The 27,186-nt window shown below is 42.7% G+C and overlaps 2 protein-coding genes across 4 annotated transcripts; one reads left to right on the top strand and one right to left on the bottom strand.

Moving 5' to 3' along the window:
• Window positions 1–41: 41 nt before the first annotated feature.
• On the bottom strand, window positions 42–27,186 carry OLAH (oleoyl-ACP hydrolase). 3 transcript variants are annotated; one of them, XM_036307288.1, is made up of 7 exons: window positions 26,868–27,186; window positions 25,740–25,870; window positions 12,050–12,188; window positions 9,817–9,916; window positions 8,994–9,163; window positions 1,779–1,861; window positions 42–1,118 (listed from the first exon to the last, which is right to left on the bottom strand). In XM_036307288.1, exons 1-7 carry the CDS (start codon window positions 26,897–26,899, stop codon window positions 982–984), a joined length of 792 nt encoding a protein of 263 aa, XP_036163181.1. In that variant the 5' UTR covers window positions 26,900–27,186; the 3' UTR covers window positions 42–981. The 3 variants fall into 3 exon arrangements, 1 of the variants encoding a protein (XP_036163181.1); XR_004967274.1 differs by lacking the exons at window positions 8,994–9,163; window positions 9,817–9,916; window positions 12,050–12,188; window positions 25,740–25,870; window positions 26,868–27,186 and adding exons at window positions 2,264–2,352; window positions 3,222–4,282 and having other exon boundaries at window positions 1,061–1,118; XR_004967275.1 differs by lacking the exons at window positions 8,994–9,163; window positions 9,817–9,916; window positions 12,050–12,188; window positions 25,740–25,870; window positions 26,868–27,186 and adding an exon at window positions 3,222–4,282 and having other exon boundaries at window positions 1,061–1,118.
• Window positions 12,589–13,475, top strand: LOC118655463 (septin-4-like). The gene has a single exon (XM_036307289.1). It carries the CDS (start codon window positions 12,703–12,705, stop codon window positions 13,315–13,317), a length of 615 nt encoding a protein of 204 aa, XP_036163182.1. The 5' UTR covers window positions 12,589–12,702; the 3' UTR covers window positions 13,318–13,475.

Here is a 27,186-nt window from a genome sequence, read left to right as displayed (position 1 = left end):
AGGCAGTTTTAGCCATAAGCAAGAGACATCGGTTACATCAATCAAGTACTAGAGTTTATTGTGAAGATCCACAGGAAATAAGGAAGTCAGGATGTCTGAGAGGATAGCCAGGATTCCAAGGACAAACAGTTTGGGGATTGCCGGAGACTGCAGGATCCACACGGCTCAGAGACACGGGGCCTCTTCATTCTCATCGGGAGCATCGGCGGTCCCCATTTGTAGGCTTCATTGTTCTGACTGGGCTCATTTTCCCTCCTTCTGCTTTTCCCCCTTTTAGCTCCTGTTTGCTTCCAGCTGTTCTACTTCCTCCTCTTGCCAACATCAAACGCTCTCAGGGTGAGGCTGAGGTGCCTATGGGACATGGCGTTTGTACTTGGCCACTCCATACTCCCCTTCGGCCAAAGTTAGTCACTGCCAGGGTGGCAGCAGGGCCATCCAGAGCCAAAGGGCAGTCAATGTAGGAGGAACCCAGCAGAAGAGGGCAAGAGCTCCCAGGCACTCTGAGTACCAACAGAGCAGCCGGCAATGATTGCTTAGGACCATCTTGTTTTAACCAAGCAGGTTACATTTTCTTATTAAATGGAATGAACCTACATTTTAAAAGATTAGATCAAGCTTGGAACCCTTGTGCGGATGAAACGATAATTTAATTTCAAGCATATGCCCTGTCTGCCATTTTCACTGTTAAAATAATTGAATGTAAAAATGGATCATTTACTAAGCAGGAATTTTGTTGACAAACTTCCCACAGATGAGACTCAGATGAGATTCTAATACAAAGACAAAGGCCCTACCAGAAGTATGCTTGACCCATCTGACTTTTGTCCCCAGATACAGGTGTATATATACATAACAAATCCCCTGGCAGGAACAAATGTATAACTTTCCAATTTCTGAATGAAAACAAAGAACTACTTCTGAAAAAATTTTTCAAATTATCATATAATCACTTCGACTTTTTAAGACCGGAAAAACGTCTAGTCAGGCAAGCATCGATATTTCTAGACACTTGGTTATGTAGTTCATGATGAAGGTCTCATTGGAAGTTTCCATGAGATAAAAGTGATTTCCTGGACGCACAAAAATATGAAAACTTCCACTGATTACATCTTTCCAGGCTAAAAATAAACAAAATTATAAATTTAGTAACAAATGACATCAAAAACAACAAAACATTTACTTCCAGATATTACCTTTCAAAGATCTGAGCCCAGTGGCAAGTTGTTTCAAGGTCTCATGTTCTATAAGTCCTGCATTTTTAATTTCTCTAAGACCTATCAGTATATAGTAGTAGTACCTGCATTCTCTCATTTTACATATGACCAACATCTCTCCATTTATATGAAACTAGAGGCCCGGTGCACGATATTCATGTATGGGAGGGTGGTCCCTCAGCCCGGCCTGCACCCTCTCCAATTTGGCAGTCGGACATCCCTCTCGCAATCCGGGACCACTGGCTCCTAACCACTTGCCTGCCTACCAGCTGGATCGCTGCCTAACCACTCCCCTGCCGGCCTCATGGCCCCCAACTGCCCTCCCCTGCTGGCCTCATGGCCCCAACTGCCCTCCGCTGCCAGCCTGATTGTCCCTAACCATCTCTGCCCCACCACTGTGGCTTTGTCTGGAAGGAAGTCGCATGGTCGGAAGATGTCCTGTCTCCTGGTCTAATTATCATATTGCCCTTTTATTAGTATAGCTAAAACTTGGGCCCGTTTTCTACTCATTGCAGTGACTGCTGGTTGAACTTTATCTCAATAAAATACTCAAAATTATTTCACCTTCTATATCCTCTACTACATCTTCAGATCCAACAAAGCATGTCAAGTCACAAGATAGAAGGGCCTCAGATGGTGCATTAAAGCTGTAAATGGAAAAGAGCCAGTTAGTAACTTTTCCCAGGATCTTTCCTGAAGTATTACCAGTGTCACTTGAATGGAACCGGGTGTGTCCTCACTTCTTTCTCTTTTGCTGTTTCTAGCAATTCAAAAAAATTTTTACCAGCCATATTTCCACATGTCAGACTGTGGTTCCAGCCATCTAACTTCTAGAACAGCACAGATGGCAGCTGGATGGCACCCGGGCCCCCAGTCCAACTCAGGGTGAGGCCGGTTACAACTGGGCCCTTTAACTGCCATTTTCCAGAGACAACCAGCTCTGCATGGTCCAGAGAGAGTTGCAACCAGCAGAACAAAAGCAGGTCTGTGCCAGCAGGTTCCCTGAGTTGGTTCCGCCCATTCTTAGTTTAATCCCAACAGCAACATACATGTATTGAGTGTGGTGCTGGCTGCGATGTTGGCCACTAAGAACTTGTGGATAAACACGGTCTCTTTCCTCCTGCAACTTAGAAACTGGCTGGGGAGACAGACATAAATGAAATAATTAGATAACTAGAGAGATGTGTAAGTGCTGCCAAGGAGGACCTGCGAACACTTGACATTTGGGGGTGAGGTGGCATTAAGCAAGGTCTCGAGGAAAAGGAGTTGAATCTGAGATCTGAATTAATAGGACAAAACTTGGAAAAGGGGAGAGGTGGCAGGGGAAGAGGGAAGAGAATGAGCACAAACCAATGACTTTCAGAGAGTAAAGGGGGGATTGGGACAAATTAAGGTAAAAGAGGTGGGTAAGGGCCAAGCCTAGGCCTCATAGAGGATTTTGGTCACCCTTAGAATGACAGGAAGCCACCCAAAGGATTTAAGGCAAGTGCGCTGTGAAAAAAGTTGACTTCATACATCTGGATATAATGTGGGACCCAGGGTCTATAACCAGCTCACTGGCTCTTTCAATAGTCCAGGCAAGAATTCCCACTCTTTTTAAAAAAAAAAAAAAAATTCTTTTAATTGATTTTTACAGAGAGGAAGGGAGAGGGATAGAGAGTTAGAAACATCGATAAGAGAGAAACATCGATCAGCTGCCTCCTGCACACTCCCTACTGGGGATGTGCCCGAAACCAAGGTACATGCCCTTGACAGGAATCGAACCTGGGACCCTTGAGTCTGCAGGCGGACGCTCTATCCACTGAGCCAAACCAGCTAGGGCAGAATTCCCACTCTTTAAAAAAAAAATCCCCACTCTTGCCCAGAAAGTAGAAAACTATAAGTGCCTCTCTCAACCTGATGATGAGAAAAAGCCCAACAAACTACAAGATCACAACTCCTTGAACTCATCAGAGAGCTGGGTCTGCAAGGCAAACTAGAAAAGAAATTCCAAGGAGGGTCAGGCACCTTTAAGGAGATGTGAGGCGTGCAGACTGGCTCACATGCACGAAGCACAGGAGGAAGGGGTGTCTGCTGGCCATTCAAGGAAGAAGAAATCAGCTAAAATGTTAACAGCGTGCAGGAGATCAAGCAGGAGGGATGTGGGGGGTGGGGGGGCGGAGGGTGTCGTCAGATAGAATCCACATTGCTCGCCGGCCTTTTTCCACCGGCCTCACTGCCGTGCCGGTTCACAAGAAAGACTGCGAAGGCTGTTCCCGCTGCCCGCGCCCGGGTTGAATCTCTGCAAATCCAGACGGAAAGGGGGTTCCTTCCCGGCCGCCCAGAGGGCGCCTGCAGCCCGGCTAGGAGCGCACCCGAGCCCGCGCGCACGGGCGGCGGCGGGGCGGAAGCTGCGGAGGCGCCGGCACCGGGGACCCGGCCCCGGACCGCCCCCCGCCTTTCCTCCTTCCCATGAAAGGGGCCCGGAGACCCCCGAGGAAGAACTTGTTGGGGGCGGATCTCGGCCCCGGGCGCCTGGGGCGGCAGCTATTGCCCGCGCGCGTTCGGCGGGGCCGGCCCGGCGGCGGCGGGAGGAGTCCGAGCCGGAGCCGGAGGAGGAACGGGCGGCGGCGGCGGGACGGCCCGCGAAGGAAGTTTCCTCTCCGCCGGGTGGGCGGCCGCCAGCAGGGCGAGGGCCCCTTCGCCAAGGCGCGCGCGGGGCTGCACGTGCGGGCCGGCGAGAGGAAAGTGGGGTCACAGCTCTGAGGAACGAGACCTGCTCAGGGAACTGGAGGCTCCCGTCCGCCCTCGGCGGGGCTCTCGCCAGCAGGGCCGGTGCAGAAGCGGGAGTGAGAGCGGCGGCCCGGGCCGCCCCCTCTCGGAAGTGCGTGTGAGCGGCGGGGTGGCGCTGCCGTCACAGGGCGCTCAGTGCTCCTGACACCCAGGCCCTCGGACCTCAGCAGGTGCCTGCGCCCGCGCGGGGCCGGGTGCTGCCCACGGGCCGGAGCACCGCCCGGTGTGTTCTCTGCACGTGTGGCCCCCGCACGGGCGGGCCCAGGGCCACAGTGCCGGGTGGCGGTCGTCTCCCGGAGGTCACCCCTCCGCGACGGCGTGTGTGTGTGTGTGTGTGTGTGTGTGTGTGTGTGTGTGTTGGGGGAGGGGCGGCTGTGTCTGCCGCAGGAGATGGACAGGCCAGTGCCCTCTGTGTGTGTATGGGGAGGGGGGGAGGGGGTAGTGTCATGTACCTTGGAATAGACACCCGTCAGGGTTATTCATGGTAACTGAGCAACCTGCTCTCCTGGTGGATGGAAACTCACAGGTCACCCGTGGCCTGGCCTTATTTTAGCAAACCTCTCCCTCTGCTTGGCCTGGGCTCCGGCCACTTGGCCAAGAGCTGCCTGGAGTTCCACGCTGTCGGGTGGGCGCTGCTGGCTGTCTGGTAAGATGGACGTAGGGAGGAGGGGACCCACGGGGCCAGCAGGCAGATGGATGCCTCTACGAGGCAGAGAGCGCGGTTGGTTGCCTCTCCTTTGCCGTCGCTGCCCACTCAGCCTGCAGTGTTTGTGGTCCACTAGGATCCTCCAAGCATTCCCCCCTCAGGCCTGCGGGGGCCCTGGCCGGTGAGGCACAGGACGGTCCTGACTACTTTCCCGCTGATCTTCTCTTGTCTGTTGCTGGGGCTTCTGTAACAGTGACCACCAACCAGGGGGCTTAAAACAATAGAGACTCGCCAGGCCGGTGTGGCTCAGTGGTGAGGTTCATAGGTCAGGGTTGGATTCCCTGTCAGGGCACATGCCAAGATTAGAGGCTCGATTTCCAGTAGGGGCCGTGCAGGAGGCGGCCAGTCAATGATTCTCATCATTGATGTTTCTCTCTCTCTCTCTCTCCCTTCCTCTCTGAAATCAATAAAAGCATATTTAAAAAAACACACACAAATCAAAAAGAAAGAAAGACTGGGAACAAGGCAGGAGGCCAGAAAGAGTCCCCAAGGTGGGGCAGGAGGGCAGATAGGCCATAAAATGGGCACTAAATCCCAGCCCTACCCAGGCCCTTCTTTCTTAAGCAAAAGCCTCAAGCTGCTGGAGGCGGGGCATCAGACACTCACTTCCCTACAGCTGAAGACCAAGGCTGCAGGGCCCGAAAGCATTGACCCTCCACCCTTGGGGAGGGCCCACATCTATACCAACCACAGACACGGGGAGAAGGGGCAGGCATGCTGAGAGTCCCACTCACAGGGCCCAGGCACAGGGGACCTGCCTAAGATGGGAGCTCAAGACTCTAGGACGTCCAACAACTCCCCGTCTTACCCCAAGGGCTGACACCACACCTCGGGTAACAACTGTCTGTCAGTGGGGACAGACTGTTCTATGAGTCACAGGAAAGACTGATGCATTGAGGAAAACTCTCCAGCATCCCAGTCTCCATGCTGAGCACACGTAACACTAGGGGACTTGGAAGCTAGCGTTGCCCTGAGGAACAATAGTAACAACAAAAGCCAAACAGGTCATCTCCAGTCTACATCGACTCAACTCCCCATACGTATAGCCTGATGAGATGTGCTCAGGTCCAGGTGTAAAAATATATCCTGCAGTCTCTGTTTTATGCATAATAGCTGGCCTTCAATAAACAAAAATTATCAGACATAAGAAAGCAAAAAATAACTCCATTGTCAAGAGGCAAAGCAACGCAAAGAATCAGACTCAATAAGACCCGGATGTTAGAACTATCTGACAGGGACTTAAAATACCTGTGTGTGAGATGTCAAAGGGTATCGTGGAAAAGGTGGACAACATGCGTAGGCAAATGGGAAAGTTTATTAGAGAAGTGAGAACTATAAGAAAGTCAAGTGGAAATTGTAGGAACAAACTGTAACCCACATGAATTCCTTTGACAGGCCCAGCAGTGGACTGGATACAGCTGAGGAAAGAATCACTGAACCTGAAGATGGTCAACAGGAATTATCCAAACTGAAAGACATAGAAAGACAGTTTAAAAAGGCAAGACTATTCCAGAGCCAAAGGGACAAAATCCAACAGCCTCGCATGTACTAGTACACAGTCTGGTTCTAGGAGGAGACAAGAGAACAGCACGAACGCTCAGGCAGGAGACGAGGAGCTTGAGTCAGTCGGGAGCCATCACAGCTCCCACCTGCCACAGATTTCCATTCTGGCCACTAGGCCAGTGGTTGGCAAACTGCGGCTCATGAGCCATATGCGGCTCTTTGGCCCCTTGAGTGTGGCTCTTCCACAAAATACCGACTTCTGCGCATGGGCCACAAAGTTTCAATCACACTGTACGTGTGTGTCCGCACGTGGTATTTTGTGGAAGAGCCACACTCAAGGGGCCAAAGAGCCGCATGTGGCTCGTGAGCCTCAGTTGGCCAACCACTGCACTAGGCTCTTAGCCCTGTGGTCATGGAAACAGAGAGGGGCGCTATAGGTCTGGTTTTATTTTTATTGGAAACAGAGCAGGTGAAAGATTTCCTGTGAAAGAAATCCTGTGAAAGATTTCTCTTTTACTTTGGTGTTGGGGAGGTTTCTCCTGAGAGCTGCTGAGAGTGTGGCTAATATTGCTGCCTTGGCATCCACTGTGTGGCTATGCAGCCTGTGGGGGCCTTGAGTGACACTAGCCTAGATGTCAGCTGCAAAGTCACAAGTAAGGGTAAGTCCCTGATATGACTCCCCCAACAGCCTTTGTGATAAACAGTCTCTCCTGCCTCCCAGAGCCTTCCCCTCATGCATCCCTTAGACAAGACCCCCGTGAAGTGTACGAAACCCCACTTTTTTTGTTTGAATTGACCAATCTGGCCTTGGCCCAGGAACCCCAAAGCACCCCACCACAGACACTATAATAAAGGTGTGTGCCCCCGTCCTGCCACACTGTCTGCCTACACCTGCCCTGCCCGCCCTGGGCCCTCCAGGCGTGCCGTGGACCTCCTCCGGGGCTCGTGGGTAATCACCCTATTTCACTCCCTCTGGTGGGCTGTGGTTGAACATGGCCCACCACCGACACCCTGAGGCTCTGCTAAGATGTTAAAGCCACAACAGCCTTTGGTAGTGAATTTTTGTGTGTGTGTTTTCAGTTGTGGTAGTTAGTTACGTTGCCAATCTGACCTCATTTAGTCCTCACCGCAACACCTGGAGGGAGTTTTTATTCCTTTCTCTGACAGGTGGGACACAAACTGTTAAAGAAACTTGCTCTGAATGTCACAGTTGGTAAGCCACGGGCAGAGGGTTTTGATCTTGGGAGGCAGAGTGTACAGACAGTATGTTTGACTATTGTGCGAGGCTTAATGATTAAAAACCAGCTTTTGCCTACAGTATTTCATTGAATGTCCACAGTGACTTGGATTACTTTTCTATTTGGGGGCAGGGAAGGACTGGTTTCTTTGATTCTGACTCTGTACTCAGAAGCCACACAGACAGCTTATCCCCGTGAGACTCACATTTGGGCAAAGATGGTTGGGACAGAATGGCAAGAGAAACAGACTCGGGTCACCAGGGGGCTCCTGGTGGACTTAGTGCTAGATTGGAGATGGCAGTGTACGGAGGGATGTGTCATAGGTGAGTGGGATTGTCTCTGTTCTCGAGATGCTTCAAGTACGTTCCACTTTTTATAGATATTTGTATACACTTCTCATCACAAACATTGTCATGGTGGCCCTATGCCTACGTCTAATCTTTGTGGAGGAAATAGGAGAAACATAGGCCCAAGCATCTGCCTTCTGGGGACGCATGTGGAGGAGACAAAGCCCAGGAAAGACTGGAGGAATGCATGACAGAATCTAATGGTGACTAAAGGCCAAAGGCCGGCCCCTACTCACTGCGATGGGGAAGTTAGAGCCAGGGGCAAGTTCAGATGACTGGAGAGGCTTTATAGAATGTCAGGTCTCCAGGCCTCCAGACATCAAGCCCCAATGCATACATCCCAAAGCAATGGTCAGATGCCAGGGGGTTAAACAAGTTCTGGAACAGAATTCACAAAAAAAGCCAACTACTCCTTCCTCCCCGCTTCACCTCCACACAACTCAGAAAGTAGGGCTCTGCTCTGGCCCTTGGAGAGGATGAGGGTGCCTTGGTGTTAGTTTATTCAACAAATACATGTTATATGATAAAACATGTATGTTGAGCCACACATATACACACATATTTAAAACAAAGATATGCTCTATTTATCTTTCATTTATATCATTTTATATCATTTCTGTGCCCACGCTCCATTCTTGTGGGAAGCCACCCATTCTCTTCACTATCAGAAAAGTGTAAACAAGGAGCCCGGAATGCTGGTGATCCTTGAGCCCTGGCAGGGCCAGAGCTATGCACCGATTGTCTAGTCCAGACAATGGTGGCTCAAGCAATTTCCTGACCAAAGAGTCTCAGAGTAAATCTTTCTAATATTTACTGACCTTTAAGATAGTCTGTCTGTTACCACAGTTACCTGCCTAAGAGCTAGATGTGTATCCAAAGTTGAATAAAAGGTTGGCAAGGCCTGGGCACGAGGAGAAGTCCTTCCCCTTGCATTGGCCTTCCCACCTGGCCCCCAATATTTCCAAATTATTATTTCTTGTCTCGTCTCTGTCATTTGCACACGGCCCTTCTCCAGATCCCAAACCCTGAACCACTCAGGACGTGGATCATCACATTCTGAGCCAGTAAAAATATCACAGTGGCTCTAAAGGAAATAAAATCAGACTCTTAGGATGTCGTCTTCCTGAATAAGCAGTCTCAGAGAATTTCCAACCTATATTTTTCTACAGATAATTATTTCTTTTTCAAAAAAGCATGTATTTCAGTCACTTACGTGTAATCGCTAATAATGCGTGCATCTGCCATCAGTCTGGGCAAATATTGTTGAGAAAATTCCTCGTCATTAATCAAATCCACGGGAGTGCCTCCAAAAGTCAAAATTAAAGAGCGAAAGTGCTCTTCTGACAATTCTTTATCTTCAGGAATGCGAGGCCTAGCCTTTGACTTGAAACATGAACAACATAAGTCTAATATTTCATATAATGTACTCATTCATAAACTGGAAGCTCCCTCTCCAGGGAAATGCCATCAAGTCAGGGTCAGAAGAGGACTTCTTTATCTACAGGTTTCGGGGCAGACCTCCTTCTTTTGAAAAGCAGGGAGAAGAAAGTTCCCTTACACTAGGACCCAGTGTCATAATGCCGCCGGGCTGGCCGTTGGGGCTTCCTTCGGAGGGGGAAGGGAGAGCAAGGCAGGAGTGTGGGCAGCACAGCAGCACTGACTTGAAGAGCCAGGGTAGCACAAAACGTTGAGGTCACTTTCCCCTTTAGAGATGTCAAGTATTCTTCCTGGCTCTGACCCAGTTACTGAGCTGAACGTTGATTAAGTTCCCACCTGACTCAGAATGAGAGAACAAGCACTTTGGGTCAATTATGGCTTGGAGATACTGGGAACTGACCAGGAAATGGTTAAAGTGCATTTCAGAGAAAAGGGGAGATGATATTGGAAGAAATTTGAGGGTGTTTTCATGAGCCAGTAGGGTCTCACCATCATCCCCATGCTGGGCCAGAATTCACCATATAGGGAAATAGCATCGTGATTTCCCCCTCATTTCCCTCCTCTTCACCACTTACCCTAAGGAAAATGAAATTACTTACATGAGGAGGAGTTGCACTTGACACAAATAAATGCATTGGTTCTAGCTTATGTTTTTCTTTTAGGTGTCGTGCAGTCATAAAAGCAATGTAGGCCCCCATACTAAATTTGGGAAAGAAAAACATGATAACAACTGTTCAACAAAGTCATGGTAATCCACTGAAAGTATATAAAGACAAGGATCATAAAACAGCAATGATCGTGACATTTGCAAAGAAAAGTATAAGTTACTTAAATAATAAATGAATTTATGAGGGTATACTTTCAACAACTTATATCAGCATAAAAAGTGTTTTTAAGACATCCTAGATAGTTCAGGCCAAAATTTAGTACTTACTCCACAATGCCTTGAAATTTATTTCAGTTTCCTTTTGTCCCTTCAGCTCTCTATCACTAGGCCTTTAATAGTATGTATCAGCAGTTCCCAAAGTATGGTCTGGGATCCCCTGGGAATTCCTGAGACCTTTTCATGTGGTCTATGAGGTTAAAGCTATTTTCATGACAATGCCAAAATGTTATATTCCTACTCTCATCCTCTTCTGAGCACATAGTTGAGTTTTCCTGAGGCTATGTGACGTGGGATATTGCAACAGTTTGAATGCAGAAGCAGAAATGAGAATCCAGCTGCCTTCTATTCAGCCAGACAATAAACAGATTTGCAAAAGTGTAAAAGCCTTACCTCTCACTAATTTTGAGAGGAAATACAGTCTTTTACTTAAAACTATATTTATGACAACATGCAGCGGGTTTATTAATATTATTTTAACATGTGTATATTTAAATTTCTTAGTTTTAATTTCTGATATAGTAAATATTGACATAATATCACACATAAGCAAAAGCTCTCTAAGGTCCTCAATGTTTTTTAAATGTATTAAGACAGTACTGGGACCAAAAAGTTTGTGAGCTACAGTAGACATTATGGAGACATGTTTTGTAAACAATACCGCCAGAGATTACTTTGGTAAATATCTTAGGGGAGGAAAAGGGAAACTCAGTCCTATGTTCATTGCTGAGGAAGCGTAAATTGCAGGTAATTTGGAAATGTATATTAAGAGCTCTAACAATGGGCATATCATTTAACCGAAATTCTGAAGATTTATACTAAGAAACTTATGAGATATATACAAAATTTTCTATAAAAATGTTCATTGAAAAATTTTTAAAGACATTTCTTTTAATTTTAAAAAATTATATTTATTGCTGACACCATTATAGATGTCCCCCTTCCCCGCCTTTACCCACCTCTACCCAGCTCCCACCCTCTCCCCGCTATCCCCCCCCCCCCCCCCCGGATCACCACACTCTTGTCTGTGTCCGTGGCTATGTATATATGTTCTTTGGCTAACAGAAAAAGATAAAAGTAACGATGTCCACAAAGGGAGATTAATAAAATGATAAAACAGGTCATGAAGCAATGTGACCTTCACAACAATAGTAAGTGAAAGAAAGTCAGGAAAAGATATAAAGCAGGACCATATATGTAACATACTATGGAACCACATCAAAATTTTAAAATACTTTCTAGGATGAAACTTTTTATTTTTTGCCTGGCCATATCTATAAATATTATATAACATAGTAGCCAAAATTTAGTGAGTTCTTATCACATACCAAATAATTTATGATCATTATTCATTTAATCTTCATAAGAAGGAACTATTATTTTTCCAGCTTTACAGAGAAGGAAACTAATTCAAAAACCGTAGGAATTTGTCCCAGGTCAAACTGGCTAAGAGGCAGTTAAAACTGCAGGTTTCACATTATAACCTTAAAATTATACATCTAGCACATACTATTTATATAATTGTTAAAATTAAAAATAAGTGCAATATAAGTTACTGCTATAATCTTGATTTTACAAGTCCTGTTTTTTGTTGTTGTTGTTGTTTGCCTAAAGATATAATTACTATACAAACAGCCAATTGTAAGAGTTGTGACTGGCCATAATTGTTCAATATTCTAGGACTATTTTCCAATGAGAAGATGCCAGGAGCCCAGGATTTTCACAAATCATCACACAACCTGGCATTTATATCTTTATGGTCCCTATTGCACTATTCCACTCTAACTTTCTTGTCTGAGAATAGCTATAGCCATATTAATCACTCACTCCTTTAAGCAGCAATGAGGCAGTGTAACAATACAAAAAGCATGCATCTCACAAGACACAAAGAAAATATTTGCCAACTACTTGTGATTGAGGAAATGGCTTTTAAAACAGATTTTAAATACCTGTGGCCAAAAAATGCAAATGGTTTATCCTGGAGGACTGGCAGCAGAACACAAACAATTTCATCAACTATCTGGCACATGTCACTGGCAAAAGGCTCTTCAAATCGACTCTCTCTCCCAGCGAGCCTTATGGAGTGCACTGGAGATCAGAAAACACAAGTGAATGCATCAGTGAGTGAGTGAGATACTGTGACGTTGTAAAGGAGCTTATGTTAACATGACATGAATAATTTCAAAGAAATGAATAATGTCAAATCCAGTGATATAAAAGATTTAGGATTTGCTGAGAAAAAGCAGTACCATAAGATACAGCAGACTATCTGAAAAATGCTCTCCAACTACAAAATACCTAGAAATACTAAATGAAACATACATATAATAGGTTAGCTCACAGTAAAAGTAATGAGCATGTACTAATGGAATGGCTACTCTGACACCTATTTTCCTACATCAGGAAAATAAACTATCAGGTTTCAAGGTGACCTATAACAGAGCCCTTGACATAAAGCCAGGGACTCTGAGCTCTAAACTCTCAGTATTTCCGAGATGAGAGTGGCCTGAACCGCAAGAACATCCAAGACAACAGGGTGCACTGCTGCCTGTACTTCATCTCACCCTTCGGCCACGGGCTCCGGCCATTGGATGTTGAATTCATGAGGGCCCTGCATCAGCGGGTCAACATCGTGCCTATCTTGGCTAAGGCGGACACACTGACACCTCCTGAAGTGGAGCACAAGAAACGCAAAATCCGGGAGGAGATAGAGCACTTTGGAATCAAGATCTACCAGTTCCCAGACTGTGACTCTGATGAGGATGAGGACTTCAAATTACAGGACCAAGCCCTAAAGGAAAGCATCCCATTTGCTGTAATTGGCAGCAACACCGTGGTAGAGGCCAGAGGGCGACGAGTCAGGGGCCGTCTCTACCCTTGGGGCATCGTGGAAGTGGAAAACCCAGGGCACTGCGACTTTGTGAAACTGAGGACAATGCTGGTGCGTACTCACATGCAGGACTTGAAGGATGTGACACGGAAGACACATTATGAGAACTACCGGGCACAGTGTATCCAGAGCATGACCCGCCTGGTGGTGAAAGAGCGGAATCGCAACAAATTGACTCGAGAGAGTGGTACCGACTTCCCCATCCCTGCTGTCCCACTAGGGACAGATCCAGAAACTGAAAGGCTGATACGAGAGAAAGATGAGGAGCTGCGGCGGATGCAGGAGATGCTGCACAAAATCCAAAGACAGATGAAGGAGACCCACTAGCTGACTGTCAGCCCTGGATATTTAAATCTTCTCTTCGTTTTGCCCATGCCAGCCCCTTCCAGCACCAGCTCTGCTCAGGCCCCCGCAGCTACTGCCACTTCGCCTTACATCCCTGCTGCCTCCCAGAGACTCAGAGGAAATAAAGTTTAACAAATATATAGTGAAAAAAAAAAAAAAAAAGTAGACGAGGAAAAAAAAAAATCTTCCTAATGCCAAAGGGAGATAATAACTTTCTGTGTTTACCTTGGCTCTGAATGGAAAAAGTCTGCCCTTATATTTTTTTTAACCGAAGCCTTGCATTTATGCAAATTTGAAGTTTAAATTGATATTATCTTGGTAATCTGATGAAAATGAAGCTGAAAAAATAACTCTGTGGTAGTGGACTTTGATTTTTATTTATTTTTTAATCTTTATTGTTGAGAGTATTACATGCTAGTATATCCTCCTTTTTTTTCCCATTAACCTCTTCCAGGCCGCTCCTGTCCCCCTAACCCTCCAGGCCCTCACCACCCCATTGTCTGTGTCCCCCGGTTCTGCATATATGCATTCCAGTTCATTGGTTGATCTCTTCCCACCCACCCTCCCTGTCTTTCCTCTGAGGTTCAACGGTGTGTTTATGCTTCTATGACTCTGGGTCTATTTTTGATCATCAGTTTATTTGGTTCATTAGATTCCACATATGAGTGAGATCATAATGGTATTTGTCTTCGACTTATTTTGTTGTATTGCAAATTGGCAAGCTGGACAAGACGCCTAATGAGCCAATTAGTTAGGAGTCATCTTTATTGCACGCAGGTTCAGAGCAGATTACCTCTGTCAAATTCTGAACAAACACAAGAGGGAGTATTTCCTTTTTATATCCTTCTAGTTCTTTGTGTAAGACAGCTTGTAACCTTGAATATATATCGTATCTAATCAAACACCTGTAACCTTGGATGAACAAATACTTGGCAAAATATGTGATTTAATATTAGTAACAGTGTATCAGCCCCTTTAGATGGCTAGCTTGCAAGGTCAGACAAATAAGTTTATCTTTTCTATTATTCAAGCTAAAAAACAAAGTTATATTTTATAGAATAAGAGACTATCTAAAAATAAGAGAGTAATTCAAACAGCAGTTTTTCCAAAGGAGGGACCACTATGCTTCAATTTCACTTAGCATAATGCTCTCGAGATCCATCCATGTTGTCGCAGTAAACACTGAGCGCACCTCTCTTTGAGGTCGCCATTTTGTTCCTTGGATATATAACCAGAGTGGGATTATTGGATCATAAATGGTAGTTATAGTTTTAATTTTTAAGGAACTTCCATAATGTTTTCCATAGTTACTATACCAATTCATAATCCCACCAATACTGCAAAAAGTTTTCCTTTTGTCACACCTTCATCAACACTTGTTGTTTCTTTTTGATGACGGCCATTCTAACAGGTGTGAGGTGATATCTCATTGTGGTTTTAATTTGCATCTCCCTGATGTTTAGTGATGTTGACCCCCTTTTCATGTACCTGTTAGCCATCTGTATGTCTTCTTTAGAAAAATGTCTATTCAGGTCCTTTGCCTATTTTTAAATTGGATTGGTTTTTATTGTTGTTTAGTTGTATGAGTTCCTTATAGAGTTTGGATATAAACTCTTATATAAACTCTTGTGGTTTGCAAATATTTGCCCCATTCAGTAGGTTACTCTTTCATTTTGTTGATGGCTTCACTTGTTCTTTAAAAGCTTTTTAATTTGATGTAGTCCCACTTGTTTATTTTGCTTTTGTTGCTTGTGCTTTAGGTATCATATAAAAATAGTCAGCACCAAGACCAATGCCAAGGAGCTTTTTCTCTGTTTTCTTCCAGGAGCTTCATGATTTCAGTTCTTACATTTAAGTTTTTAATCCATTTTGAGTTAATTTTTGTGAGTATAAGATAGGGGCCTTGTTTGATTCTTTTGCATGTGAATATCCCATTTTCCCAGCACCATGTATTGAAGAGACTATCTTTTTTCCATTGAATATTCCTGTCTCCCTTGTCAGATATTAGTTGACCAGATACGCATGGGTTTATTTCTGAGTTCTTGATTCTGTTCCAATGGTTTATGTATCTGTTTTTATGCCAATAGCATTCTGTTTTGATTATTATAATTAACTATAGTCACCATGTAATGTACAGCATGGTGACTATAGTTAACAGTGCTATATGGTATAGCTGAAAGTTGCTAAGAGTGTAACTCTTAAAAATTGTGAAAAAAAGAAGAAGGAAAACATTGTAACTATGTGAGGCAATAGATGTTAACTTTTTGTGGTAATCATTTTGATGTATTTATATATACAACTATAATGTTGTTCACCTAAAACATATAATGTTAAATATTACTTATATCTCAATAACACTGGAAAAAAATAAAATCAGAGTAATTTCATGCACAGATTTATTTTAAAAAATGTAAAATTTAGCATTAACAGTATTGTCAAGAATATAGAGCAATAAGAATTTTCTTTCCATATACTTCTTTGACAGTGTAAGTCACTGCAATTCCTTCGAAGAACTATTTGGCAATCCTATATAATAGAGAGGTAATATGCAAATTGACCATCACTCCAACACATAAGATGACCACCACAAGATGGCCAGCAGGGGAGAGGGCAGTTGGGAGGGACCAGGCCTGCAAGGGAGGGCAGTTGGGGGTGACCAGGCCTGCAGGGGAGGGCAGTTAGGGGTGACTAGGTGGCAGAGGAGGGCAGTTGGGGGCAATTGGGCCGACAGGGGAGCAGTTAGGCATCAATCAGGCTGGCAGGCAGAAGTAGTTAGTGGCAATCAGGCAGGCAGCCAGGTGACTGGTTGGGAGCCAGCAGTCCTGGATTGTGAGAGGGATGTCCGACTGTCCATTTAGGCCCGATCCCACCAGGGTCAGGCCTAAATGGGCAGTCGGACATCCCTGAAGGGGTCCCAGATTGGAGAGGGTTCAGGCTGGGCTGAGGAACACACCCCTCTCCATGCACGAATTTCGTGCAACAGGCCTCTAGTATTTCATAAAGTTGAAGACATTCATACGTTACCACCCAGAAATTCCACTCCTAGATACAGACTTTTTTACACATGTATGCAATAAGATATATAAAAGACTGCTCATAGAAGCATTATTATAACATAAAAACAATAAAATGACCTTAATGTCTATAAAGAGAAGGATACATACATAAATTGTGTTATAGTCATATAATGGAATAATATACAATAGTTAAAAGTCAATGAAATAGAGATACACATGATAAATCTTAAAAAATAAGTTTAGGAGAAAACAGCACGTTTCAGAGGAATGTTTATAATATGATACGTTTATATAAAGTTAGAAATATGTGAAATAATCCTGTATCTTATTTAGGTATTTGAGGAGGTCAGAAAGGGAGAGTGAATACAATTGGGAAGGGAGTACATGGAGACGTAAATGTTTTTCAGTTGTAATGTTTTATTATTCAAGGGGAGCAGTGGCCATGGTTAAGTTTGAGGTATTATTCTTTATACATTTTTACATATGAACTACTGAAAAATTGGTTTAAAGGAGCAGCCTTTCCCCCCCCCCCCCCCACACACAGATTTATTTGAATATGAGGTGGTCCACTTGTCCAAACCATCAATGTACTTTGAAAAGACTCCTGCTGTCCCTTATGAAAGGTTCAAGAGGTGACCATATAAAAATTAAAACTTCCAATTCTTCCATTCCCCCTGGGCTCTCATGCCAGTCTCTTAGCCATAACTGAACACTCAGTCAAGCTCTTATAAATAAAGGGACACTATTTATGATGTGAGGACTTTTTTTCTTCCTAAGTAGTAATAGTCCATGATTGGCCGTGAACTGTAAAATCTTCAGATCACTCATCTGAATTTATTCTAACAAGGTTATTTTATTTTGATTTCCTCCTTTCACTACTCTCCTAAAATATTTGCCAGGGTACAACCCCAGAAGGTCCAGGGGTCCCCAAAGGTGTGGACGGAGTCGGCGAAGAAGGAATGACACAGAGACAGCGTTCAGTTGATCAGCAGCCTAGCCAGGATCTCTATCCAGGATCTCCAGCCAAGTTCTGGTCTGGATCTCCAGGGAAGTTCTGGTTCAGGATCTCCAGCCAAGTTCTGAGTCCATGCTCTCTTGCTAGGTTCTCTAGGTTCTCCAGCCAGGTTCTGTAGCCATGTTCCCTCGCTAGGTTCTCCAGCCAGGTTCAGTCACCAGGTTCTAGTCAGGTTCTTTTGCCAATTTCAGGTTCAATCCAGGATCTTTTGCCATGTTCTCTCCAGCTAAGTTCTTCTGTCTTCTGGTTCCTGTGTAGGTTCTGTCTTCTGGTTCCTGTGTAGGTTCTGTCTTCTCGTTCCTGTGTAGGTTCTGTCTCTCTTGGTTCTGTCTTCTTACATCTGTATTTATACTAGTTGATTCCAATCCTATCAATCTCTATTCCAAAGGTTAGGGTGTTTCTTATCTCCATTCCAGGGAGTAAAGATTATGTAGCTTAAGCATGATTGTTCATAGTTAAAGTGACTAATTACCCGCCTGGCACTTAGTTAAGAGGTTTTATTCCCTCCCTAACTTCAGGGGAAAATCCCTACCTGGGGAAACACCCTTTCTCAGAGACCTTGGTTAAAACACATAGTGCCAAGAAGGTGAGCAAACATATTAAGAACAGTATGTTGCATATAAGCATAACCAGTGGACATAAGACATTGGAGGATAGGGGAGGCTAGGGGACTGTCTAGGGCGGGGGGATAAAATGGACACATATATAATACCCTTTGTAATACTTTAAGCAATAAAAAAAAAAAAAGAAAGAACAGTATGCCATATATGCCAGGTCCCTTGAAACAGCAAGCATGGACCGGCTCCCGGCAAATATTAATTAACCCCAATTCAGTATTTTTTTTCTTAGGAAAATCACTGTAACAATTTAAGAAAAAAAGGAGAAAGTGAAAATATATAAAATAAGGGAAAATATATAAAATAAGGGAAGTTTAAGGGAAACAACCCTTAAACTCAAGGAAAATTTTGAAAATCAAAAGAGACTTTTGGCAGTTCTCTATGCAATTAATTTGGAAATTTACATGTAATTTGTGTATCTTTAAAAATACAATTTACCAAATTGATCCCAGTAAAAATAGGAAATTTAAACAGATAATTTTTATAGAGGAAATAGGAGTTGTTGATGTATTCATGTAAAAAAACCACTAGGCCTAAATGACTGTCTCTAGGCAGTGGTCGGCAAACTCATTAGTCAACAGAGCCAAATATCAACAGTACGACGATTGAAATTTCTTTTGAGAGCCAAATTTTTTAAACTTAAACTATATAGGTAGGTACATTGTTATTAACTTACTTAGGGTACTCCTAAGGCTTAGGAAGAGCCACACTCAAGGGGCCAAAGAGCCGCATGTGGCTCGCGAGTCACAGTTTGCCGACCACGGGTCTAGGGAAATTCTTCTAAATGTTCACAGGACATAATATCAATGCTACTTAAACTCTCCAGAGCTTAGAAAAAGAAGGAAAGTGTTCAAATTCTTTTTCTGAAATAGCTATAACAATTATTCCCAAATATGAAATGACTGAAAAAGAAAAACAAAACCCAGAAGAACTCTAGAAAAACCTTTCTTAGCATGCAAATGCATGTAGGGGCTGGTGTAAAAATGGCACAGAGAACAAGAAGCTTCCGGGTGTGCCTGTGTGACTGCGTGCACGCGTGGGCAGGCTCTCACCAAGGCCAGCCTCTTTGCAAACAGCAGTAATGGCTCCCGTTTATAAAGTGGCTTACATTTTCCAAAATACTTTCAAACAGCTCTGCCTAATGCTGGGACCTAGAGAAAACTCTCCCTTCCTTACCTCTTTAGAGTGGAAGCATAGAAAATGTTTCCAAGTAAAACAGATATATGACAAGAACCCCCCACGCCCCACAGATATAAAAATGCATTAAATACAAGGCAAAATGTTTCCACTTCCTCAATCCTTCCTCGTCACCTCAAAGGAAACCACTGTTATCAGTTTTGTGTGTTCTGCCATGTTTTCATGTAGTGTCCATACCTTTCTCTGTGCATGCTTCCATTGTATTAATCTGTGTATGTGTGTGTGTGTGTGCATTTTTAGGGATTTACACAAATGGGAGCATACCATAACACTGTTTGCAACTACCTTTTTTTCATCAATTATACAACAAACTGTTATCCATATCTACACATGCAGGCTTTACTCATTTTTTCTTAATGGAAGTATATCCAGTTGTAATTATGCTCTATCATTTAACTAATTTTCTATTCATGGATGTTAATGTTTTCCTAGGCTTTTGGAGGGAAGTTTTAGTTTATTTGTTTTGTCACTAAAAACTATATAGTTTAGAGCCCTGTTCGTACATGTTCACATACTTTGGGAAATATCACTGTAGGTGAAATTTCTAGAGCTGACTTTCAAATAAACCAAACAGGAAGGCTGTTGGCTCCTGAAAACTGGATATTAGAGTTGGAGGAAGGTTAGGAAATGAGCTCAGTCCAAACATCTCCCTTTACAATTGAGAAAATTATAATTACTAAGCCTAAAAGTCAAGATACAATTTTATAAGACTTCCTAGCTTCTAAGAGCTAATAAATGTGGCTTTGGACACATTTAACCTGCAAAATGTAAGCAAAGAAATACCTTATATACAAATCATCTAACTGAAAAAAAAAAGGAATGGGAGTAGAAAGTATACATAAGAATTTTTCCTAAAAATATCTGAAATATAACTCCAAATAATTTATGTTGGTACTCCATCCTCAGAATGATGGAGCTTAACTCCTTATCCCTTGAGTGACTCGCTTCCAAACAGCAGAAGATGGAGGAGGGAAAAAGTACCCTGACAGTGGAGAAACCTGGCAAATGTAACTTCAGCCAGATGATCAGACTTCTCATCATCTGTGATAAATCGGGTTAATAGTACCTACACTGACATAACATCATGAGGATGGTACTTCACCTCCGTGGCCTTCCTTCCCCCAAACCCATTATCTCAGTCTAACCATGAGAAAAACATCAAAAAAAATCCAAATGGAGAGATGTGCTACAAAATACCTGATCTGTACTATTCAAAATTGTCAAGGCATCAAAAATAGGAAGTCTGAGAAACTGCCAAACACAAGAGAAGGCAAAGGAGATAGGATGATTAAATAATGTGGTATCCAAAGTGGACAGAAAAAGGACAGTAAGGAAACAGTAGTGAAATGTGAGTCAGCTGCAGAGTTTAGTTAGCCCTCCTTCCAACAATGTGCTAATGTTGGTTCTTTAGTTGTGATAAATGTACCATAGGAATATAGCATGTTAATGAGAGAGGAAACTGGGTGAGGGGTACATGAGAACTCTGTACTATATTTCCAACTTTTCTGTAAATCTGAAACCATTTCTTAAAATTGTAATTATTAAAAGTACAGAATTGGTATTCATAAAATAGTCACAGAGGTGTAATGTTCACCATAGGGAATATAGTCAGTAATCCTATATAATAGAGAGGTAATATGTGAATTAACCCTCATGCCCTCACAAGATGACTGCCTACAACTAGGCCAGCAGGGGGGTTAGTGAGGGACAACCAAACAACTGAACAGCAGGCTGCGTGGGGTGACCAGGCTGGGGGGGGGGGGCCGTGAGGGGCGACCAGGCTGGCAGGTGGGGCAGTTGGGGGCAACCAGGTTAGCAGGGAGGGCAGTTAGGGGTGACCAGGCAGGCGCAGGCGGGGGGGGGGGGGGGAGTAAGAGGTGACCAGGCTGGTGGGGTGGGGCAGTTGGGGGTGATTAGGCTGGCAAGGGGGGTTAGTGAGGGGCAACTAGACCAGTGGGGGAGGGGCAGTTGGGGGCAACCAGGCCGGCAGCGGGGGCAGTTAGGGGCAACCAGGCCAATAGAGGCGGGCAGTTGGAGGTGACCAGGCTGGCCGGGGGGGGGGGGGGCAGTTAGGAGCGATCAGGCTGGCAGGGAGGAGGCAATTGGGGGCAACCTGGTTGCAGTGGGGGGCAGTTAGGGGCGACCACGCCAGTAGAGGGGCAGTTAGAAGCGATCAGGCTGGCATGCAGAGGCAGTTAGGGGCAATCAGGTGGGCATGGGGGAGGGGGCAGCTAGGGGTGACCAGGCAGGTAGGCAGGTGAGCAATTAGGAGCCAGTGGTCCAGGATTGTAAGAGGGATGTCTGACTGCATGGAAATTTACATGTAATTTGTGTATCTTTAAAAATACAATTTACCAAATTGATCCCAGTAAAAATAGGAAATTTATTAAAATCCCCAGGATCAGGCCTAAACTGGCAGTCGGACATCCGCCAAGGGGTCCCGGATTGGAGAGGGTAAGGCTGGGCTGAGGGGACCTACCCCCGTGCACGAATTTCGTGCACTGGGCCTGTGGTGTTGTAATAACTATACATGATGCCAACTGGGTCCTAGAATAACTAGGGGGAGCACTTCCTAAAGGATGTAATTGCCTAACCACTATGTTGTGCACCTGTCACTAATATAAAATAATAGTGAATGTCAACTATAATTGAAAAAAGTAAATGGAGAAAACATAAAAAATAAATAATTGTATTTACAATAAAAATTAAATAGAGACCTTATTTAATCAGGAGCAAAAGAATTTAAAGCAAATAATATTGAAATAGTAATATTGAGCTCTGGCTAGGTGGCTCAGTTGGTTGGAGCATTGACCTGTACAGCAAGAAAGTTGGAGGTTCAATCCCTGGTTGGGGTGTGTACAGGAGGAAAACAACTGATGTTTCTCTCTCACTTCCTCTCTAAAATCAATAAAGACATCCTCAGGTGAGGATTAAAAAGAAGATAATATTGAAAGGCAGGTAGTTGATACACTATGGTTTGTTATATTACTTTATATACCAGCTTTTCACTTTTGGTTATTCAGAAGTAGCTCACCTCAGGCCAATGCTCTGATTAAACAAATAGAAAATGGAATCACACACACACACACACACACACACACACACACACACACACTCACACTCACTCACTATTTGAAAGCATCTGTAAGCTGCTGAGGCAATCAGAGCTTGCCTGGAGAGAAGAGGATTCTAGAAAAGTGAACTGAGATTCTTCCAGCCTCTTTTCCATTATGGAAATATGTCAATTATTTGGCACAGGTCAAGAGTTCTGTACTCCAAGCTGAGGGCTACCTCTAAGAGACCGAGATACCAGCAGAGCTTTCTGCATTCCCACTGAGCTAGAGAGACAAAAATGGAAATACAGTACTGTAAAAGCAGCTAGAATTTAGGAGCCCATGATCTCAGAGAGACAAGAAGTACAGTGCTTCTTCCTTAAAGCATTTGGTTTATTCTTAAGTTAGCATATTAAGAGATTAAGAAAATAAAACATAAAATTATTGAAAAAAAGAATGGTGTTTGAGTTTCACAATACTGTGAGAAAAAAAATTCAAGGTTACAACCCACCAACAAGAAAGATCTTAGGAAGGACAGGACAATAGATTCAAACTGAAGCACAGAGAAAAGTGGCTTTAAAAAATGAACAGAATTCACCCTAGCGAGGTGGCTCAGTTGATTGGAGCATCATCCCATACACCAAATTGTTGAGGGTTTGATTCTTGGTTAGGGCCCATACCTAGGTTGCAGGTTCAATCCCTGCTAGGAATGGGTCTGGGAGGCAACCAGTTGATGTTTCTCTCTCACCTGTCTCTCTTTCTCACTCTTCCTCTCTTTCTCTTTCTCTCTTTCTGGCAAATTAATAAACATATCCTTGGGTGGGGATTTAAAAAAATGAAGCACTCCAGTATGCTGTTGGATAGAATCAAGTAGTGTAACTGAGACATAGTGGTCCCTCCTTTGGAAAAACTGCTGTTTGAACTACTCTGTTATTCTTGGTCTCTTATTCTGTAGGTCAACTCTGTTATTTTTAGAGTGTAAAATAACTTTGTTTTTTGCTTGAATAGAAAAGATAAACTTAATTGTCTGACCTTGCAAGCTAGCCATCTAAAGGGGCTGATACACTATATTAATTCACATATTCTGCCAAATGTTTGTTCATCCAAGGTTACAGGTGTTTGATTAGATATAATATGTACTCAAAATTATAAGTTGTCTGTATAGATATTATAGGTGTTTGATTAGATAGGATACGTATTCAAGGTTACAAGCTGTCTTACACAAAGAACTAGAAGGATATAAAAAGGAAATACTCCCTCTTGTGTTTGTTCAGAATTTGACAGAGGTAATCTGCTCTGAACCTGCGTGCAATAAAGATGACTCATGACTAGTTGGCTCATTAGGCATCTTGTCCAGCTCGCTGATTTGTGATACAACATAACATATACTGATATTTACTTTTCAACAAATTGAGAAAGGAAAGATGTAGAAAATAATTTTCAAAGATACAATGCTTGGAACATTTTCCAAATTTAATAATAATTGTAAATCCACAGATCCCCCCAAAAACTCAACAAGGCACATGATAACCTTTTTCTTAAAATTAGTAAAGAGACAGTCTTAAAATCAGCTACAGAAAAGAAGACAATTGCATATAAATATAATAAGTATTGCTGACTTCTCATAGAAAACAACACAGGTCAGAGAATAATGTTGTGTCATTTTTAGAATGATAAAGGAAAAAATGCCAACCTAGAATTTTATATCCAGATTATAGTTTTCAGAAGTCAAGGCAAAAATACAGAAAATTGCAGTCTCCTTAGAAAATTTGTTGCCAGCCAATATGCACTACAAAAATATTTCCTTCAAGCTGAAGGAAAATTATTCTAGATAGAAATTCAGACAATACAGAAAGAAAATGCTAAAAACTATAAAAATGTGGGCAAATATAAAAGCTATTTTTCTCATTTAAACATTTAAAAATTATAATTATTCAAAGCAAAAATAGTAAAAATTTACTGTAGAAGTATAAAACGTATGACAACAATAGCAAAAGGACAGGAGGGGAAATGGAAGCATGCAGTTTTAAAGTTTTTATATGTTACATGAAATAAAACAGCAGTGTGCTGTTGGATAGAATCAAGTAGTATAACTGAAGCATAGTGGTCCCTCCTTTGGAAAAACTGCTGTTTGAAACTGCTTTTTGAACTACCCATACACCAGACCAAGGTGGGTTTATCTCTGCGGTGCAATGATAGTTACACATACACAAATCAGTAAATTTCATACATCACATTAGCACAGTGGTTCTCAACCTTGGCTGCACATTAGAATCACCTGGGAATCTTTTTAAAATCCTGATTTCTGGGCCTCATCCTCCAGAAATTCTGTTTCTTTGTTATGGGGTGGGGCCACAACATTAGTAACTAAGAAACAGAATTTCCGGAGGATGAGCCCCAGAAATCAGGATTTTAAAAAGATTCCCAGGTGATTCTGATGTGCAGCCAAGGTTGAGAACCACTGCATTAGCAGAATAAAGGATAAAATTCATACGGTCACCTCAATAGGTGAATAAAAAGAATGTGACTTCCTTTCATGATAAAGACTCTCAGCAAATGAGATATACCTAGAAGAAATGTACTTCAACATAACAAAGGTCATATATGACAAGGCCACAGGTAGCATAAAACTCAATGGTGAAAAGCTGAAAACTCTTCCTTTAAGATCAGGATTAAGACAAGAATGCCTGCTCTCAAGACTTCTATTCAACATAATACTGGAGTCCTAGCCAGAGCAATTAGGAAGAATAAAGAAATGAAAGAAAGAAGTAAAAAAGTTTTTGTTTGCAGATGACATGACTTTATATAGAAAGACTCCACCAAAAAATGGTTAGAACTAATCAACAAATGGTTAGAACTAATCAACAAATTTAGTGAAGTTGCAGGATACAAAATTAACATACAAATCAGTTGCATTTCTGTAGACCAACAATGTACATCCAAAAAAGATATTAAGAAAACAATTCCATTTACAATAGCATCAAAAACAATAAAATGCTTAGGAATAAGTTTAACCAAGAATAATGCTTTTTGAAGATAGACATTGGTAAGTGAAAGATGTCTATTGTAAATTCTATAACAACCACTAAAAAGAGAAATATGGCTTATAAGGCAATAGAGGAAGTACAAAGAAAAATGATGTTTTAATATTACGTTCATTCAAAAGAAAAAGACAAAACAGAAAATGGAATAACTCACAGACAGAACAAATTGAAAACAACTGTAAGATAGTAGATTCCATTTTACCATATCAATAATTACATTAAAAACAAGTGCAAGGCTAGAATACCATTTCCTAAAAAGTCCTTCTAGCTCCAATAATAACAAAATAAAGGTAACAGAATTTCTTACTTTAGAAATATAAAATTTATGTTATTAGAATGTAATCTTGAATAACTTATTGTGTGTCTCCCAATATGGAAAATCGTTACTGTGCTTCGAATTCCTATAGGTGTTGGCCATCTGACCATATAAATTGCCTGGATGGTGTTGAAAGTTAACGTACCTTCCAGTGAGTCATTCATCTTTTCGCCCCATTTGGCAAAATAAAGGGAGCCACTTCCTGCCCAGGGAAAGCAGATCAGCCTACAAACTGCATTAGGCTTTGGGTATAAGCAGCTCACAGCTTTTTCATTCCTGGGGGAAAAGAAAAATACAGTTAACATTATACATATCAATTAATTCACCCAAACTGAATTAGGTGTGTTTTAATGGAAATCATTATAAGTTATAAGGAGAATATGTTCAACTATAAAGTGAGTGTCAATTTTTCCAATAAGAATGCCCCCCTACCCCCCACAAAAAGGTTTTATGTTTTGTTCTTGACAACTTGAATATGTAAACTTTTAGAATATAGATAAAATAGTCAAATATTTCTACATAACATTTAGCAAGTACATTTAATATGCACATTTAAAATGATAAAAATGTTAATTCAGAAATTGCCTTTTTCACAATTTAGGGATTAGTTTTATCTAAACAGTTTATGGGCAGCTTTGATCTCAGTGTCCTGCCTTAACCCTTTTCCCATATTCTCAGCACAATATACAAGTGGGCCACTAAGTGGCAAGAAGTAGAGAGCATATTTGGGAAGCTTTGGATTAGATTCGCAGCGGTTCTCAACCTGTGGGTCGCGACCCCTTTGGCAGTCAAATGACCCTTTCACAGGGGTCACCTAAGATCATCCTGCATATCAGATATTTACATTATGATTCATAACAGTAGCAACATTACAGTTATGAAGTAGCAACGAGAATAATTTTATGGTTAGGTCACAACATAAGGAACTATATTTAAAGGGCCAGAAGGTTGAGAACCACTGGATTAGAGGGTCAGGGACAAGAACTTCCTCTCCACTTTGGTGTGAAAAGTGCACTTCACCTTCACCTCTCCTCATCCACACAAGTGCTCCAGCCAAGTTGTGGATGTACACGTTCACTTTAAAACACTTCCAATTCAATACCGTTGTACAAAGTGAGTGGTTAGTGACATGTACAATGCCTTGCACTAGAAGCAATGGACACCAAATGAGGCTTCTGTTTGAAGCCTCTCTCAGTCTAACAAGGTGGCCTTACAGAGCAGAGCGTGGGAGCACCTGGCGTGGGGCAAGGCCCAGGCTGCACCCAGTGCGTACCTGGCTGCCCCAGCTTTGTTTTCTTTTTCCATGTTGCGAGGAGATGGTGCACAATTGCTGGTCTTGGCAGCTTGTGAGTCAATGCTAAATCCAATACCTCTTGTGCACACAGAAGAATGACCAGATTTCTTTTTAAATCTGTTGACTGTATTTACTGTTTCAACCCCTATTTAAAAAAAGAAGTGGGTTAGAAGCAACATAACTGATGTACTCCAAGCACAACCGAGCCTCCAGCTAATACAGAGAGAAAAGCTGCAACATTTTAAAACTCTAACAACTGAACAACCCTGCAGGTGAATCAAGCAGAAAACAGTGCCTA

The sequence above is a fragment of the Myotis myotis genome, unplaced genomic scaffold (genome assembly GCF_014108235.1).
Source record: "Myotis myotis isolate mMyoMyo1 unplaced genomic scaffold, mMyoMyo1.p scaffold_m19_p_46, whole genome shotgun sequence".
NCBI lineage: Eukaryota > Metazoa > Chordata > Mammalia > Chiroptera > Vespertilionidae > Myotis > Myotis myotis.
Note: the sequence above shows the minus strand (reverse complement) of the source record. Positions and strands in the feature narration are given on the sequence as shown.